General features: G+C 44.3%; 1 protein-coding gene across 1 annotated transcript in view; it reads right to left on the bottom strand.

Moving 5' to 3' along the window:
* syne2b (spectrin repeat containing, nuclear envelope 2b) overlaps positions 1-18,312 on the bottom strand; it is a 119,392-nt gene that overhangs the window by 58,304 nt on the left and 42,776 nt on the right. Inside the window, 17 exon segments of the mRNA XM_069717467.1 lie at positions 59-211; positions 347-460; positions 621-806; positions 1,026-1,163; positions 1,573-1,749; positions 2,329-2,469; positions 2,715-2,858; positions 5,287-5,446; positions 5,934-6,193; positions 6,335-6,535; positions 6,656-6,800; positions 7,276-7,610; positions 7,841-9,902; positions 10,330-10,571; positions 10,843-10,998; positions 11,532-11,777; positions 12,285-18,284. Of these exon segments, the coding sequence (XP_069573568.1) occupies positions 59-211; positions 347-460; positions 621-806; positions 1,026-1,163; positions 1,573-1,749; positions 2,329-2,469; positions 2,715-2,858; positions 5,287-5,446; positions 5,934-6,193; positions 6,335-6,535; positions 6,656-6,800; positions 7,276-7,610; positions 7,841-9,902; positions 10,330-10,571; positions 10,843-10,998; positions 11,532-11,777; positions 12,285-18,284 (10,860 nt within the window).

The raw sequence follows: 18,312 nt of genomic DNA, 5'->3' as shown, positions 1-18,312 counted from the left end.
AGAGGAGAGCATTTTTCGAGTTGAAGTAGCTGACTGAATGCCTGCCTGATTGACTAACCTTCTCCAGTTCAAGCAGCAGAGTCTGGAGCTGGTCCACGACCCTAAACACAGACAAGGTCTCTTCAGCCTTCTCTGGAAGACAAAGTCCTGGTTTACATTTCTGGATCTCAGCCACGGTTCTCCTCATTGACTGGATCCTCTGTTCAGCCGTCTGTGGACACAAGGAGAAAAACACAAAGTGAGTGAATATTCTTTTGCGTTTCTGGTTTACAAAATGGATCGGTTGACTCCAGTCTTCCCTCATTCAGGCAATCGCTCCGTGTTGATCAAAACCAACAGGTCTCACCTTGAGGGTAAACTCTCTGGGGCTGGGGACAGTTTCCGGAGAAGACAATAAGGTCCTGATCTCGGTCATTTCATTGTCCATCCGCCTGACTTCAATCTCAATGGCCTCCACCTCCTAGAAATCAATCAATTAATATAATTGGGCATTTAGAGACGAAGACCAAGGCACAGAGATGAAGAAATACAATAAATAGAAATACAGTGAGTAATATCTACTGAAGAGTTTAACGACGACTAGCAAAACGACCAAAAAAGAACCCAAATCTAAGACTCACAGCAGCAGCATGCTCCAGCTGAGACAGGGGAGCCGTGAAACTGTCCTGAACGTTGGCCACTTGGCGATCTGCTTCGACGAGCTGCTCCTGGAGAGCTGTGACATCACAAACCTGCGACATTTCCTTCAGGACCGAGCCGAAGCCCTGCAGGGTGGTTCGGATCTGGACCGAGTCGTCCAACACCATCTGCACCACGAGGCAGAGAGGAATACTTGTTAAAAGAAATCTGTTCAGTCAAGAAGCATCAAAAAACGATTTGATTTTTTTCTTTTTTCCTTTTACTAATACCAATTTTAAATCAAATTGTCCTCTAGTTATACGTGTACGCTTATATTTACCACATCCTACAGGATAATGTGTTCATATAAACGTTTGTAGAGTTGAATTGCATATTAATAATCAGACCTGCAGGGCGTTAACATGGCTGCTCAAACATTTAGCGGTGGTGTAGGTGCAGGGGGCGGCGAGCCACGTCTGAGCCTCGGACATCCAACTCTTGGAGCTGTTGATCATCTCTTTGTGCTGCTGAAGCCACGACGGAATCTGATCACAAACACAAACAAAAACTGTGTGACCACTGTTGTATTAAATGCAATATGATACCAACTATTACAGGCACTGACACGCAGAAAGGTGCATAAAGCGCATTACAAAACTTTGTGAAGCAGAAGTAAGATGGAGTTGTGAGAGAGACTGGGAGTTTTATTCTGAAAAAAAACCTTCAGAGGCTGTTAGAAATTACAAATCACAACACATCAGTGACACAACTAAGTGGATTTACTGTACATTGTGGACACCAACAAACACTTATTACACCCCTGTTATCTGACACCAAACAGATCTGGAGACACTACAACTTTAATTATGACTGAATGACAAAATCACAAGAGGGTAATTAGAGAGACAACAACAAACAGAAGTGGTTATACATGTCAAAAAGTGTCCGACTCACCTTGCTGAGCAGGGTGGTCCTCTGCTCTACCTGTTTGGCCAGCAGGGAGTGAAACTGTTGGACCTCCACCAGTCTTTCTGTGAGGCTCAGCGTCTCCTCGGGCTTCTCCAAGTCTTGCATGTCCACTTCCAGGGCGGCCAGACGGGAATGCCACACGTCCAGCACGTCCCACACATGCTGAGCACAGATACAGGCAAGACGTATTGGTGATTGTAGAAAATATGTGCTTTAAAATAAAATAAATCCCAGTTCAAACATAGAAAAAGTGGGTTTAAGCTTTAAATCAGCATTTAATTGTCACTAGTTTTTTGTTTAAGATGAAATGAAGTGAACGTCAGACAAAACAAGCAGTGCACTATCACAAACGTACCAAACTATCCGAGGTAGTAAATCTAAAATGCGTGCAAACTGTAGTGGCAGAGTGAAGTATTTTATTCATAGTATTCTGTCATAAGGACCGAGAAATCAAATCACTTCATATTGTTCACACCTCAAAGAAAGACAGGCTTGAAAAAAAAGCTTTCGATCCCACAACAAGGTTTGGATGATTCACATGGCAGCAGTACCTGGAAAAGTGAAGCTGTTCTATTTCTCCCAGCTCCGTATAAGATCTTAAACGGCCATTTTTAGAGCCTGGTCAATACTGGATTTTAGCAGGCGATGCTAAAGTCAGGGTCTAGTCATTATATTCTACCGTCTTCAGGAAGATAAAGCGATAATAACCCAGGCAGGCCAACCTCCCCCGTCACTACCCACCTTCTGAGTGACCTTTGCTTCAGTCACATTGGGGCTTCTCCGCTCCAGTCTGTTCTGAACTGATCTCAGGCCGGCCTGGATCTCAGACAGCCGCGCACCCAGCCTGTGGACTGGACCGCTCTTCTCCACTGCCTCTCCCACCTGACGGACGATCACAAACAAAACAGCAACGATTACAGCAGGAGAGAGTTCTTGAATTTATTATTTTTTTCGCAGCCACCCGTTTATCAATGATCTTTCTTCTTCCTGTGTACGCTAATAAAAATGCAAAAATGTGTTTACTGCCTCGCAGGTTGAAGCAAATATGATCAATGATCAAAACCAAATTTTCCCTAAAGGGTCAATAAAATTCACAGCTTTAAGTTATCAAAGTCGGTCTTGTGTACCTTTACTTCCACTTGATGCAGTGACTTTGTGACTTCCTGCATCGTGCTGTTGATCTCGACCGGGACCAGAGAGTATTTCATCCTCAGGCTCTCCATGATGCGCTGCAGCAAAGCCTTCTGGGTACACAGCTGGCTGTACACCTCCTGACAGCAGAGAGAAGAGATCTTGTTAATAAAACGGACAACTAAAACAAAAAGCTAATTAAGAAATAAGAATATACTGGAAAGAAAAACAGAGTCTACAGATTTTCTCGATGATTTTTCATAAACAAATATTTAGTTTGTTTCCTTTCAATCCTCATTCATTAAAAAGCTTGCAAGCAGATTGTTTCGAAACTTTCAGGGACACTTCACTCTCAAAATGCGCAATATTTTTGTCAAGAGTGGTACATTTTTTGTGGAACGGTTTAAATTTCTAAACAGCAGAAATCCTATTTAGGGAAAAAAAAACCAATCATTTTATCTACATCTCTCACCAAAGAAACTGCTTGGAAGCACATTGTTAAGCAGTCAGCTCTCTCCTGTAGTGCTTTCAACAAACAAAGTCCTTCATTTCCACAATAGTTAGAATGAACAAATCTTTTACCTCAACAAGCTTCTACTTTACGATTAAAACCAACATAACAAAGAAAATCTGTGAAAATGTGAGCGAGAGCAGAGAGGAGAGACTACCTGGCTCTGAAAGCGTCCGATGCTCTGCTGTACAGGGAGGTGCATCCTGTTATCACTACTGGTAACTTGAGCTTGTGTGTGTGTGTGTGTGTGTGTGTGTGTGTGTGTGTGTGTGTGTGTGTGTGTGTGTGTGTGTGTGTGTGTGTGTGTGTGTGTGTGTGTGTGTGTGTGTGTGTGTGTGTGTGTGTGTGTGTGTGTGTGTGTGTGAGCGTGTGTGTGTGTATACGAGGAGACGGTTTCTTTGCATGAGAGAGCAGGCCGTTGAGAGTGCGAATTGTTGAGTGTGTGTTCGTCATAGCTATCTTTGTGGGGACCAATTTGTGCTTTCAGAAATCAGAAACATTGTTGGAGGAAGATTTTTGGAAAGTGAAGACCATTCAGAACATTTAGACATTTTACAGAAGACACAATCTTTTTTGGAAAATCAGTATTATTTTGGAAAGTGTACATTTGAGGAAAGAGGGCACTTCTTACAATGGTCCATGTTTTAAAAGGAATATTTACAGGTGAATATTTGGTTTTGGGGTTTACAATGAGGTTTACATTGAAGTTAGGGGCCGAGGGAAAGGTATTATGTCAATGAGTGTCCTCACAAGTACAGAAGAAGAAGTTTCTGTGTGTGTGTGTGTGCTCATGAAACGACTTGGCTACAAAGGCCACCTGGAAGATCCACTTACAACACAGAACAAAAGGTGTCTGGTACAAGAGGAGGGGTGATGGTGGTGGGAGAAATTGGGGAACCGTGGAGTGATGGAAGGGGGCTGTTTGGGGCTTTCAGAGAGAAAGCGGGAGGAAAGTGCGTGCGTGTGTGTGTGTGTGTGTGTGTGTGTGTGTGTGTGTGTGTGTGTGTGTGTGTGTGTGTGTGTGTGTGTGTGTGTGTGTGTGTGTGTGTGTGTGTGTGTGAGAGAGGAGAGAGATCTGGAGTGGATGAGATGTTGGCCTCCGCTCACGTTTTTGGGACAAAGGGCAGAGCGATTGAGGGGTTGGTGAGTTGATAGAAGTGAACACGAAGCAGACTCTGGCCTGAAGCCGAGCCGACGGTTAGATTCAGACGTTTCATATCGACTGGACACTTGTGCAACACGACCAACAACCTGCGACTCTCAACATTAAATCAGACCAGAGAAGCCTTGTTAAATGATTCATTTTTTAAGACCAAAAAAATTACCACCTGGATTGAGACTGAAACTACACATTCTATCCTGTATAATATTTAAGATACACTAAGTCCCAATATTACCATTACTTTCAGTGTGTAGTCATTGAGTTGTGTTTAAATGTAACTTTTCTAGCGTACTGTGAGGACAAGTGCCTCTTTACAAAAATAGAAAATAGCCGCAGCTATGATGTTACACCGAGTACAAATGCATCATTGTGTTTTCAGCTCAGATGACAAAACTGTCCCGTCTCATTAGAGAATCATTATTTTCCACTCCACTGGCCAGCAGGGAACGAGACACTGGTGTGGGTTTAGTTCAGACGGTCCCAAAGTAAGAGTCCGGAGACATCCAGAGGTCTTTCAGTGGACCAAAGGAATCACAAGCTTAATTAGAAATACTTCAATTCAACCGTTGCTTACTTTCTTCGATAATGAGTTGGCTGGATTTATCATATGAAATTCATTTACTATTAAACAAAAAAAAAATGAGGATAAAATAAAGGTTGTTTCATGGTTAAAATATGTTCCATATGGTGAGAGATGACTTTTCACCATTAATGTATCCAAAACACAATGAGAGCAACAGCATTTCAGAGGAAACGTATTCTTTTTTGACAAAACCTGCACTGCTAATTTACAATAAAGGAACCCGGAACGTTTTCTTTGAAATTTACAACCACAGAAAACCAGCTTCAGGTGTGATGTGTCCCTGATGAACAATAATTTAGAGGAGAGTCTCACCTGTAGCTCCTGCGTGCTGCTGGTCTGCTCCATCTCAAGCAGAAGACGTTCTGCAGCCTCCATCCAAACCCGGACGCCCTGCAGCTCCTCCCGAACCTTTTCTCTCTCCTCCAGCTCGAACCGGGCCGCCGACAAACCCTCCCTGCTCTGCTGCTTCACACTGTGAAAATGCGGAAAATGCATTCATCCAGCGATTTAAACAGTAATCTAACAACTTCAATATCCATGAAAGTGAAAACATCCACGAGTTAATTCAACATTTAGAGGAACGTGTTAGTTAAAGAACTAAGTGTAAATGCATTTAAAACCTCAGAGGAACTGCAGTCTGTGTCCGACCCACTTCGAAACGTTTGCTTGTCCAGGCAACGGAGGGCTTATGGGTAATTGAGTTTTTAGTGTCAATTGAAGAATACTTGCCTCCTCCAAAACAACGTTGATTTTTTTTGTTATAGGAAAAAGTATCAAGAGCTGCTTAGATTTCACACAAATGTCTCCAAATTAACATTTATTTATTGTCTGGGATGTTTGCAGATTGTGATTTAATAGCAATCAAATACCAAGTTTACAATTTTCACAGATCTTTACCAGAAATCTTCAGCCCCAGCAGCATAAATAAAGTTATATGTTTCACATTAACAGCATCCTACCTGCCGTATCGGTCCTGCATCGCCTGCAGCTGCTGACAGAGTGGGGTGGGCGGAGCCTGCTCCAGGTGGGAGGGGACACCCAGCAGCCTGGCAGCCCGCAGTTCAAGCGCGGACAGGGCTCGGTGTTCGCAGTCCAGTCTGTCCTGATACTGCTCCCAGGGCTGCAGCAGGTCCTGCAGCTCCTCGGTGGACGCCTTCACCCTGGTTCCGTCAGGAAGCTCCGCCTCCACCTGCTCCAGTACAACCGAGGCCTTCTCCACCTGTGAGGAAAGATCCATAATATTTTCAGGGCTGTAGTGCAACAATGTCTGAACTCTCCCCTCAGCTGAGCAACACTAAAAATCTAGCTTTTTTTAAATTTATTTATTTATTTTATGAGTTTGTTTGTATGATTTACTTACGCTGCTCGTGATGTCACGCCATTCCACGATTCTCTGTGTGCTGCGTGTCGTCAGCCCCTGTGTGCAGCGACGTAGTCTCGACACCCGTCTCCAGATAGCGGTCACGGAGGCCTCCCTGCCTCCACGACAGCTCTGCTCCGGACACCGCTCCTTCAGCTCCTCCAGGCGCCTCAGCAGGGACTCCGTCTCCTCCGATAGAGCCTGAACGACAGAGGGACATGTCAATCAAAATAATTTGGTTTGGTGGAGAGGAACACTCATGATAGACGTAATTTTAATTCACCAGGGGGAACATATGAGACGCTGGGACCTTATACGTACACTGAGCTTTGCATCCTGGTCAGCGCAGTCTGCGAGACAGGTGACTTTCTGAGCGATAAACTGTGAGAGCCTGTTCTCGGCTCTCTTCACACTGAGGATGATTTCGTCTTGACACTTGGTGTGATTTATCTGCTGTTCCGTACACCTGAAAGACAAAAATGGAGATCTTTTAATATCTAATAAAAACAGGGGTTTTTTTTGCTTCTAATAACGTGCACAAAAAAAATTCTGAACACATTATGTTGGTCTTGCAGGCTCCACCAAGTGACATAATTCATGACTCATATTTATGGATTTAACAAATAAATACAAAATATTAATAACTAGAAAAATGTATAGTGAAAGTGCCACTATTTTTGTATTGGTGTTACTCTATTATTTTATTATATGTGTGTAACACTCATACAGAATTTGGATCTTATCAGTGCAAAATATGTTTACTAGTCTACCAGTAAAAATGCACATGACGTGGTTGACGGTTGCTATTTGGAACAAAACTAATAAAAAGCAGGTCACTCCGGATATTTTTTTTGTTTTTACTTGGCACATGCAATAAAACACTGGCTTCCATATCGTGTGTTAGCGAAGAGGATTCAGCCCTTCGTCTGCGAGCCTCGTACCTGCTGAGACGCTCCAGACGTACGTGGCCCTTTGCCTGGAGAGTGGACATCCTCACCAGGAGCTGGCTCAGAATCTTCTCCTGCAGCTCCTGCACCTTCTGTGGGGACAGGTAAGCATGCAGAGAGACCTGTTTTTGGAGCTTCTCCACGTGGGTTTGGAACTGCTGCTGCAGTGAGGTCAGAGCCTGCTCTGTCTCCTCCAGGCTGTCACAGCAGGGTCCAGCAGAGCCCTGCGGTGGCAGCAGAGAGACCTCGATGTCCCTCAGGAACTGTACTGCTTCTTTAACAGCACGGGTGTAGCTTCGCAAAGACTCCCTGGCCTGGGAGATGTTCTCCTAAAATATAAGAAAAAGGCATTTCATTCTAACTTATTTCAAACGGTTATCTTCAAACTGAGCCATGTCATTATTTTCCATTTTGCATAAATCAAATTAATTAAGGTCTACAAGTTGTCAGCCGTAATTTTATAATGGATTAATATAAATCCTTCATGTGATTGTCTAAAATTAATCATAAAGTCATTTTCAAACTAATAAATAGCCAACAAAACCCCCCAAAAACTTGCCATTTGTGAGTCAAATTTGCCGATAACTGCATTCTTCAAGTCGATGAGATCTTGAGGTCCACTTCTTTGCTTGTTTCCCTTCTTTTGCTCGAGAACTTCCAGTGTTCTAGTTCTTGACTCTACAACCTTTTTCAAGGACACGATTCTCTGGTATTCTTTGTTAATCTTTGCTTCATTCGGTTCCAGCACGGGGACTTCCTGAAGCTCTTGCTGGGTTCTCCAGAGGAAGGCCTGAGTAGCTTTCTTCTCCGATTCTAGGTTCAGATCCTTCAGCAGGTCCCACTCGATGATGATGAGGTTGTTGTAGACTGTCATCTCCCAGGTGACGAGGCTCTCCTCGTTCTGTTTGAGCCTCTGTCGCTCTACGGTCAGCTGCGATGGGTAGAGGTCGGCGGAGATCATCTGGAGTTTGGAGGAAGCCTCCTCGCACAAGTCCTTCATCAGAGGAAACTGGACGAGAAGGGTCTGACAGATTGTGTACTTCTCCACCTGGTCCCTGCTGTCTTCTTTGGTCTGTTGAACCTGCGCCTGAACGTTCTCCCTGAGGTCCTCCACACACTGCCTCGTGTTCAGGTACCTTTCGTGATCTCTGGCCTTCACTTCCAGGCTGATCATCTTGCTGTGAAGTTCAGAAATGACAGAGTTCAGTTCTCTTGTCTTCTCCTTAGGGATCCAGGGTTGCAGAAGGTCAACCTGGGACTTGTACTCCAGAATCATGTGTCTGAAAGGCTCCAGAGTTTGCAGCGACTCTCTTGTGATGGGGAACCTGTATTTGCTCAGGTCTACCAACATCTGCCTCAGGCTTTTTTCCACAGTCTCCAGGCTTTTCTTGCTCGAATCTCCAGTCTGGATGAGTTCGTCCAGCTCCTTTTTGTTGGCCTTCTCGTAGCTGCTAATGGCTCTGATGTCCTCCTGGAGGTCGGTCAGCTTGTTGTAAAGCTGACAGTTCTCTGCGACGCTGAGTTCAGAGGCGATGTCTTTACTCTTCATTAAAAGAGACTCACAGATGGTGGCCTGCTTCTCAGCCTCAACCAGGGTTTCTTGTATCTGGCGACCTCTGCGGTCCACTTCAGTCGGGCTCCTGAGTTCACTGTCTGCACTCCTCGATGCCTCTCTCTGCAGATGAGCCACAGCCCAGGAATCTAGGTCAGCAATCTGCTCTGACAGCTTCTCTCTGGTCTGCAGCCCGGACTCGATCTCTTTCACAGCCTTGGACAGCTTCTCAGTGGTGGACTTTGAGAGTTCTTCAAGGCATTGCAGAGAGGCGTGCACCATGGGCACCTCCTCAGCCTGGTCCAGTTGCGGAAGGAGCTCGGTCACCTCCTCCACCAGGGACTCCAGCTGCCCCTGTTTGGCCATCACCTCGGACTGCAGCTTCTTCAGATCTCTGAGCTGCCGGTGAACGTCTTCGGGGAGGAGAGCTACCCTCTTCCTCCAGCCCTCGATCTCGCTCTCTGTCTGCTTGGCCCAGGCGAGGCCGTCCCTCATCACCACAATGATTTTCTCCATGATAGGGTTGCTGCTGTTCTGAGTTTGGGAAGACACTAGTTCCTCTGTGTGGGAAAGTTTGTCTTTGACTCTCTGGAGCCCGTCATGTATCCCCTTTGTTTCCATCTCCCACCGTGAGCTGAGGACCAGAGCTTCCGACAGCTGCTGTAAATGGAGGAATTGCTGCTGGGCTGCTTTAACCTCAGCGTTCGCCTCCATCAGCTGCTGCACCTTCTTGCAATTCCACTGAGTTTGAGATTTGGCTTCAATGTCTTTGCTAATTGTCTCCAAGTGTTCCTGCAGACCTGATAGCTCTGCCAGAAGACTGCCGTTCCTTTGAGAATGGGCGTTTGTGCGGTGGAGGGTGCTCTCCAATGTTTTTTCCATGGCTCTCCATTTTTCTTGTAGGTCTTTAAGCTCAGCCTGTGCAGCTGCTCGCTGAGACCAACTGAGATGGGGAAGCAGCTTTGTTTGGGTCACAAGCAACTCTCCAAGTACGGTTCTGTTCTCCTCCATACTTCTCTGTAGTGATGAGAGTCGCTCGGCCTCCTGGGAGCTGCTCTCCTGTGGCGACCTAAAAGGAAAATGAGTCCACACATCAACTGCTTGGTAACATGGTTGTTGCAACAGACTGTACAAGACATAGATATGAGATGTCAATCCACAACTCTTCTTATCTCTTTTGAAATGTATGACACATTCAGTAACAATATGAAAATGTTTTTAAAAGCTTTAAACCTCCTGTTCTTCTAGGCTCTGCCTCTCTTTGGCTCTAAAAGTAAGAAGTATCGAAGTGAAAATGTGTTTTCCAGATGAAGGAAGATGAATATAAATGAGCAAAGAGACTCTGACTTTAGTATTTTAACTTAGAAGAAAACCATGAGATGAAAACTGGAGGTTATGCACATAACCACTGTTCTCTGAGGGAGGGAAACGAGGTACAACACATCAGTATGGGATGTGTTTTGTGGAACGAGTGGTCCGACTGAGAGGGAACTCACATTTTCACTGCGTCCAGTTCTGCTGTCAGTCTCTCCGATGTGGCCTTGGCTCTTTGGAGCAGTTGGCAGTAATCCGTCACCAGCTGCATCTGCGCCTCTTTACTCTGGATGACAGCGGCTGCATCCTGAGCAGCGGTGCTCCACTGGTCCTCCACCTCCTCCAGAGCATCTCTGTTCTCAGCAGCACCTTCTCGCAACTGAGAGAGCATTGACGCTTGAGCCTGGGCGACTTCTCTGCACTCCTGCACCCGGAAATTCAAAGTAAACACACATTTAATCAAAGCTTGTACTTAGTACTTGCAAACGTTATGTTTATTGACTTATCGATTCATTACTCAATACAAGTACTTTTCTATGAGAGGTATATTTCAGTTTGCAAACAAAAGGGCAAATGTGTTCTTGTTTTTTTTAAATTTTTTATTACCACCTTTGGAACAGGCTGGTACAGAAATCAATCAGCTTCTATAAAATCACTGACATTTCTGTAATGAGTCATGCAGCGTATAACCTCACCTGAATCTCCTCCATCTGCCGGGCAATGGCTGCCGGGCTCAGCTCAGCCGGGCTGTTCTTGCAGCTCAGGATTTTAGATACGAGTCTGCTTAGACGACCCTCCAAATCACTGGTGGAAGTAATCAGAGCCTCTGGAGCATCCTCCAGTGGTTTAGCCTTGAGACGAAGACACACATCAGAGACATACGTCTTAAGCAGTTTGAGGACCAAAACCTGATTTGCTAATGTCCAAGCTTTAGTCTTTTCATCCTATTTAGGCCTGTGTAAGAAATAAACATGTTATTTTGTGTCATTTGTCCCTTTAAAAGTCAGAAATGCTCTAAAACTATTGTCATTCTCTGCATTGAAAAATGTATGCTACACTGTTGACAATTTACTGTGCATTTATTACTATATAATGGAGTGTGGTAGGAATCATGGGAGTTTTTCCTCACCAATGTTGAGGTCTTTGGGAAATCTTGAGTTTCTCTCTATAGTACTGTAGAGTTGGACTTTAGATGATACACTGTACATTATAATTTTGGCCCCATTTAAATAAAATTGGTTTGAATTTTTGACAGCTCATTAGAGCATTATTTTTTATAAAATGTCATTTAAAGCCTCAACATGTAAGAGTTGACCGTTTCTGAGGCGACTTCTATCGGTGATATCAGAAACAAACACGATGTCAGACAGTATTCTAACAATACCTCAATGAGTTCACCGTTGGGTCCCGTCCCTGCGAGTTGCTGTATCTCTGTGAAGATGTTCCTCATGGCGGATTCTTCTTGTCCCTCCAGGTCGAGCCTCTCGGTCTTCACATTTGCTTCAGCTTTGTTTTCCTGAGAGGACGATTCCTCCAAACGAGTTACTTCACCAAAGCTAATCTGACGTGATGACTTCTGAACCGCCTGAAGTGATGTTGGGGAAATCCTGTCAGCACTGAACACCTGCTCCTAATGTAAACACAAAACTGCAGTTTTACATCTCTTGCATCAAGTGTTACTCCCTGTGAGTTATACGTTCATGGTATGACGTACGAGTTAGCTCACATTCCTACCTTGAGGCACTGAAACCTTCTGCAGCAAAGGCATAACTATCTCAGGCCTTTGCTCTGCATGTAATGCTAATAAAATGCAGCCGTATCTAGACCGTTTGTCCTTGATGTAAATTGACCAATCATCCATCCCCCTCTAAAGAATGTCAGGGAGCATGTGCTAACAAGTATAAGCAGGAGATTGAGCATAATAGGGGATGCACACATATGACTTCCCTGGAGGCAGAAAAAAAAAAATCTCTTTCTCTCTGTCTACTTTCATCTGAAAATGTAATATTAGCTTCTTTTTCAGGTTCCAGTACAATAGAGCTTGTAATTTTTCTCTCGAGACATACTGCAGATTAGGGAAAATGAACCATTCTCGTTTTGAGTTCAAAATTCACATAATTTTCTTTTCATGACGTACCTGTGGCAAATCCCCACTCTGAAACCTCACTTTGCTGCTTGTGGTGGTTGTGCTCATTTGGAGTGGTGGTTCTTCACTGATGTTCATTTCTCTTTCTTCCCTCTGAATGGTCTTCTTCTCCTTCTGTTGCTCTTCTTTCCCTCCTGTTGCATCTGCCATTAGTTTGTCCATTTGACCTTTAGGGACCACAGTGGGTTCAGATAGGAACTCAGTAAAGCTCTGCTGCACAACTACCTTCGTCTTAGTTGCAGACTTGTCAGGCTGAACATCGATGGAAGTCACATCTTTGCTTTCTTTAACAGCTTCAATCTGGATACTTGATTTCATCTCTGGTTCCTTTTCTGTTTTGACAGTTTTGTAATCATTTGTACTTGTGTGGATTTCTGTCATTTCAACACAGTGTTCATACAAACTCTTCGATGCATCCTGTTTGTCATGTGTCACCACTGTGGAATGTTTTTCTTGAACACCAGAATGTTTGACCTCTTCAGGTCTTTCCAGTGTCGTCTTGTTGGGTTCCTGGTTTGGTTCCACCATGCCTTGTTCAGATACGCTGATTTCAACAAATTCTTGGGCACCATATTCCTTGACATTCACTTCAACCCTGGTCATCACTACTACAGTCTTTTCTGGTTGACCATCAGCAGAAGTCCGGCCTTGATTTTCTGTCACGTTTTCGCAGTGGATACTTGTTTGATTAGTATCTACTCCTGGTTCTTTTGTTATCATGACTAAAGTGTTTTCACGGTCCTCACGACTGGTCGCTATATCAAGCTGTAAAACAAGCACTTCGGGCTCCATCTGGCTTTCCTCCACTCCAACAGACTTTTCATCCTGGTTCTTGGGTACCACATCCTCTCCATGTCTTAACATTTTAGGATGCTCCTCTTGGACCTCATGTTCCTTGCCCCCTGTAGGTCTGACCTGCGTGGTTTTCAGTATCTCCATTGTAGTTTCAGTTTGGCTTGGGTTTTCTACGTCCCGCTCATGCCAGCTCATTTCGATAAACTTTGCGTCATGTGATCGTAATGATTCAGAAACAAGAGAGGTGGGTTGGGCAGAGTCCCTTTTTGCCACAGCGTCTTCACATTCCGTATCGCTTGCTTGCATCTTTATAGTCATCTCAACTGCACCTTTCTCTGGCCTGACGTCAGCAGTCATCTTATCTTTGTTTTCTGCCTCTCTACTGGTCTGAACAACATCCATCCTTGGCTCTTTTGCTCTTGTGACAGAAGTGTTTTCACACTCTTCTGCACTGATTTGTATGTATTCTTCAGGCCCCATGTGGATTTTCTCTATGGTAACAGACTTTTCACCCAGGCTTTTATTTGCAGTGTCCATGCAACGTGTTGGATCTTGGACGCTGTGTTCTTTCACCACTTTGGTCTGAGTGTCAGTTTGGCTTGGTTGCAGCATATCTTCCTCACATACACTTACTTCTAAAAATTCAGTCTCCTGGAGCAGTGCTTTGGAAGCAGGATGAAGGGTTGGTTGAGCAGAGTCTCTTTGAGTGACATCGTCTTGCACTCCAGTGGGGCTTTTTTGAACATTTTTACTCTGGATGCTTGTTTCGACGTTATCTACCCATGGCTTATTCTCTAGTGTGACAGATGTGTTTTCATTCTCTTTTGGACTAGTCGGTATATCTAGTTGTAAAATGTGCACTTTAGGTTCAAGACATTCCTTATGCTGGCTCTCTGAGGAATCCTGCATGACATGTGTTGACACTTTAGTTTGCTCTTCCTGGACATCATAATCTTCTGATGGTCTTATTTCTGTCTCTGCCTCATGAGGCCGTGCCTCTGCTAAAACAGCAGGGGTAGGTTGAGTGGAATCAAGAGTCTCCGCATTTGGCCTCATCTCACATATCTGGGTGACTCCAGTATCGGGCAGATCGAGGACCAGATACCTCTTCTGAATCTCTGGTGTGTCTTTCCATAACTTGTCAATGTAGTCTGCTCCGTGTGGCGTGTCTGCAGCGCTGGATGAAAGAGGTGGCTGTGACTGAGGGGCTGTGCCCAAGTCTCTTTCTGATCCGTATTCAGGTTCCCGTAACTGAGCGAAAACCTCAGAAAAGACAAGATCAAGAACAACCTTGGCCACTTCTTTTACTTGACTGTCATCAATGTCACCAACCTGAGCAGCAATCTTCTCACAAGCTGGATTGGCGTCCTCGACAGTAGTTGTACGTTTGGTCCATAGTTCTTGTATCTGTTGTGAGGACGTTTCTAGAGTAGGCATGGCCCCTGCAGAAATGGCAATCTTTGGAATCTCAGACTCTTTCTTAATTTGCTCCGGTTCCATACGAGCAGTGATTTTTGGGACATCAAATGTTTGTGAAGTTTTAGAAACCTCTGGACTCTTTGGCTCTCTCCTTTTTTGAGTTTCTCTCTTAGTTTCCTTAGACTCTACAAGACTCTTTGACTTCCTCTCGGCAGGTGTGAGTTCAGTTTTTTCCAAAGCAGTAACTCCAGTTTGTGAACTGAAATTCAGTGAATCAGATTCCTTCTTAATCTCAGTCAAATCCATGATAGCACCTTCTGGGGAAAATTTAACACCCTTTGACTTTCTTTTGGTTGGCGAAAGCGTTCCTTTTTCTACGATAGTACACTCAGTTGTTGCCGTGACCACCTCTGGAGTTGAAGGTGAAGTCTGACCATCATGTTCTTCCTTGGTCTTTGAAGAGAGTTCTGGGGAAAGTTTAAGACCCTTTGACTTTCTTTTGGTTGGCGAAAGCGTTCCTTGTTCTACAACAGTACTCTCAGTTGTTGCTCTGACCACCTCTGGAGTTGAAGGTGAAGTCTGACCATCATGTTCTTCCTTGGTCTTTGAAGAGAGTTCTGGGGAAAGTTTAAGACCCTTTGACTTTCTTTTGGTTGGCGAAAGCGTTCCTTGTTCTACAACAGTACTCTCAGTTGTTGCTTTGACCACCTCCGGAGTTGAAGGTGAAGTCTGACCATCAGGTTCTTCCTTGGTCTTTGAAGAGAGTTCTGGGGAAAGTTTAAGACCCTTTGACTTTCTTTTGGTTGGCGAAAGCGTTCCTTGTTCTACAACAGTACTCTCAGTTGTTGCTCTGACCACCTCTGGAGTTGAAGGTGAAGTCTGACCATCAGGTTCTTCCTTGGTCTTTGAAGAGAGTTCTGGGGAAAGTTTAAGACCCTTTGACTTTCTTTTGGTCGGCGAAAGCGTTCCTTGTTCTACAACAGTACTCTCAGTTGTTGCTCTGACCACCTCTGGAGTTGAAGGTGAAGTCTGACCATCAGGTTCTTCCTTGGTCTTTGAAGAAAGTTCTGGGGAAAGTTTTAGACCCTTTGACATTCTTGTGGTTGGCGAAAGCGTTCCTTGTTCTACAACAGTACTCTCAGTTGTTGCTCTGACCACCTCTGGAGTTGAAGGTGAAGTCTGACCATCAGGTTCTTCCTTGGTCTTTGAAGAGAGTTCTGGGGAAAGTTTAAGACCCTTTGACTTTCTTTTGGTCGGCGAAAGCGTTCCTTGTTCTACAACAGTACTCTCAGTTGTTGCTCTGACCACCTCTGGAGTTGAAGGTGAAGTCTGACCATCAGGTTCTTCCTTGGTCTTTGAAGAGAGTTCTGGGGAAAGTTTAAGACCCTTTGACTTTCTTTTGGTCGGCGAAAGCGTTCATTGTTCTACAACAGTACTCTCAGTTGTTGCTCTGACCACCTCTGGAGTTGAAGGTGAAGTCTGACCATCAGGTTCTTCCTTGGTCTTTGAAGAGTGTTCTGGGGAAAGTTTAAGACCCTTTGACTTTCTTGTGGTTGGCGAAAGCGTTCTTTCTTCTACAACAGTACTCTCAGTTGTTGCTCCGACCACCTCTGGAGTTGAAGGTGAAGTCTGACCATCAGGTTCTTCCTTGGTCTTTGAAGAGTGTTCTGGGGAAAGTTTAAGACCCTTTGACTTTCTTGTGGTTGGCGAAAGCGTTCTTTGTTCTACAACAGTACTCTCAGTTGTTGCTCCGACCACCTCTGGAGTTGAAGGTGAAGTCTGACCATCAGGTTCTTCCTTGGTCTTTGAAGAGTGTTCTGGGGAAAGTTTAAGACCCTTTGACTTTCTTTTGGTCGGCGAAAGCGTTCCTTGTTCTACAACAGTACTCTCAGTTGTTGCTCTGACCACCTCTGGAGTTGAAGGTGAAGTCTGACCATCAGGTTCTTCCTTTGTCTTTGAAGAAAGTTCCAGTGGAAGTTTAAGACCCTTTGGCTTTCGTTTGGTTGGCGAAAGCTTTGCTTTTTCCACAGAGGTAATCTCAGTTGTTTTTGCGAACACCTCTGGGGTTGAAGGTGGCTTCTGACTATCAGGGCCTTCTTTTGACTTCCTCCTTTTTGCTGTAACCTTATTATCCTCTACCACCACAGCTTTAGCTGTTTGACTGTCAGGTTTTTCCATGCCCGGTGTTTGCTCTTTGTCAGAATGTTTCAGAAACTTTGACTGTCTTCTCGTTGGTGAAAGCTTACCTTTTTCCATAACAGTGCTTTCACTTGGTCCTATGACCACATCTGGACTTGAAGACTTTTGTTCTTTCTTGCTTTGTTCAGGCTCCACATCTGTTGATCTAACATGGGTAACGACTATCTCAGAAGTTGTAGAGGGCTCACCATTTTTTGACTTTCTTCTGGTTGGTACAAGTTTTTTTTCTTCGGCCACAAAACTTTTATTCTGGGGATCGACGCTCAAAGGAGATTTCTGACCCTCTGGATCTTCCTTTGTCAGAGGTGCTTCGGTGTCAGCAAGATGAAGTTCTGAACTCTTTGTCTTTATCTTGGGTGGTATAAACGGACTTTTTCCCACACCAATAGTTTTAACGAGCACTGCCTCTGGAACAGTGGAATCTTCAAGACTCTTTGACTTCCTCCTGGCTGGTACGACTTTACTTTCTTTCACAACCATTTCAGTTTGTTCTACAGAACTTATTGGTGGCTTCTGACTACCTGGCTCTTGCTTGTTTTCTGCAACCTCCTTTGTGGTATGTTCTGGGGAAGGCTTTGAACCTTTTGATATTCTTTTGGTTGGAGAAAGTTTATTTTCTTTCACAGTGACGGTTTCAGTTGTTTCTGTTCGCACCTGCAGAGTTGAGAAAGACTCCGGGTTGTAAGGTCCTTCGTCATTATCTTTAACTTCAACAACTTGCTGGGAAGTTGCAGTAGGTTCGGTACTCTTTGACTTTCTCCTGGTTGGCATTGTTGGAGATGGCTCAGGCTTTGAAGTTAGGAGTGACCTGAGATTCCCAGAGTCGTCCTTGATCTGTTCAGATTTGGCATCAGTAACCTGAGCTTGCTCAACGACTGACTTCATAATGGAGGATTTCAGGGTCTCGTGCACTTTGCTGGTGAGTTCATCTGCCCCATCAATTGTTCCTGGGACAGCAGTGAAAGATTCAGATACAGCTAGAATAATGGTTTCTATTTGTGTTGTTTCTTCCACCACAGTTCCTGTTTGATTTGTGGGTAAACCTTGAGTAGTAACAGTTTTCACCATTTCAGACTCCCCTTTAGCCTGTGCAGTCTCTGTTTCAGTGGCTGAAGTCTTGGACTTTCTCCTGGAGGGTACAAGTGTAGTTTCTTCACTAACAACAGGAGCAGACTGGTTAATGACCTTGTTGATCACTGTAGGTTCTTCAACAGCAGGTTTAGCTGTAATATCTAGCTTTACATTGAACTGTGCTTCTTGATAAGTACTGTGACTTTGTGCTGTAGAAGGATCTGTAACATAAATTCTTGAATCTTCTATGAAAACTGTCATGACGGGCTTTTGAGTTTTAACCTCTGCTTGTATGTCCTCATCAGGAACTGACGATTCGTCCTCAAAAGATGTTGATTTTTCTGTTAAAGAAATTTTTTGCTGAAATTTCACTGGTGACTTTTTCTCAGGTGAGCGTTTGTTTTTTCGTGGTGGTGCCACCACAGAAGTCTTTGTCTCCAGATTACCATGAAGGACATCAGAGGACTGAACGTCAGCTGGTTTTTGTTTACTCCTTTGATCAAGTTCCTTAAATGGAAGGATGCAAATGACATTA

The sequence above is a fragment of the Brachyistius frenatus genome, unplaced genomic scaffold (genome assembly GCF_029030835.1).
Source record: "Brachyistius frenatus isolate BFR_SWC_R1_liver_20210118 unplaced genomic scaffold, ASM2903083v1 Contig_175, whole genome shotgun sequence".
In the NCBI taxonomy this organism is placed as follows: Eukaryota; Metazoa; Chordata; class Actinopteri; family Embiotocidae; genus Brachyistius; species Brachyistius frenatus.
This window is presented reverse-complemented; position numbering and strand designations above follow the sequence as displayed.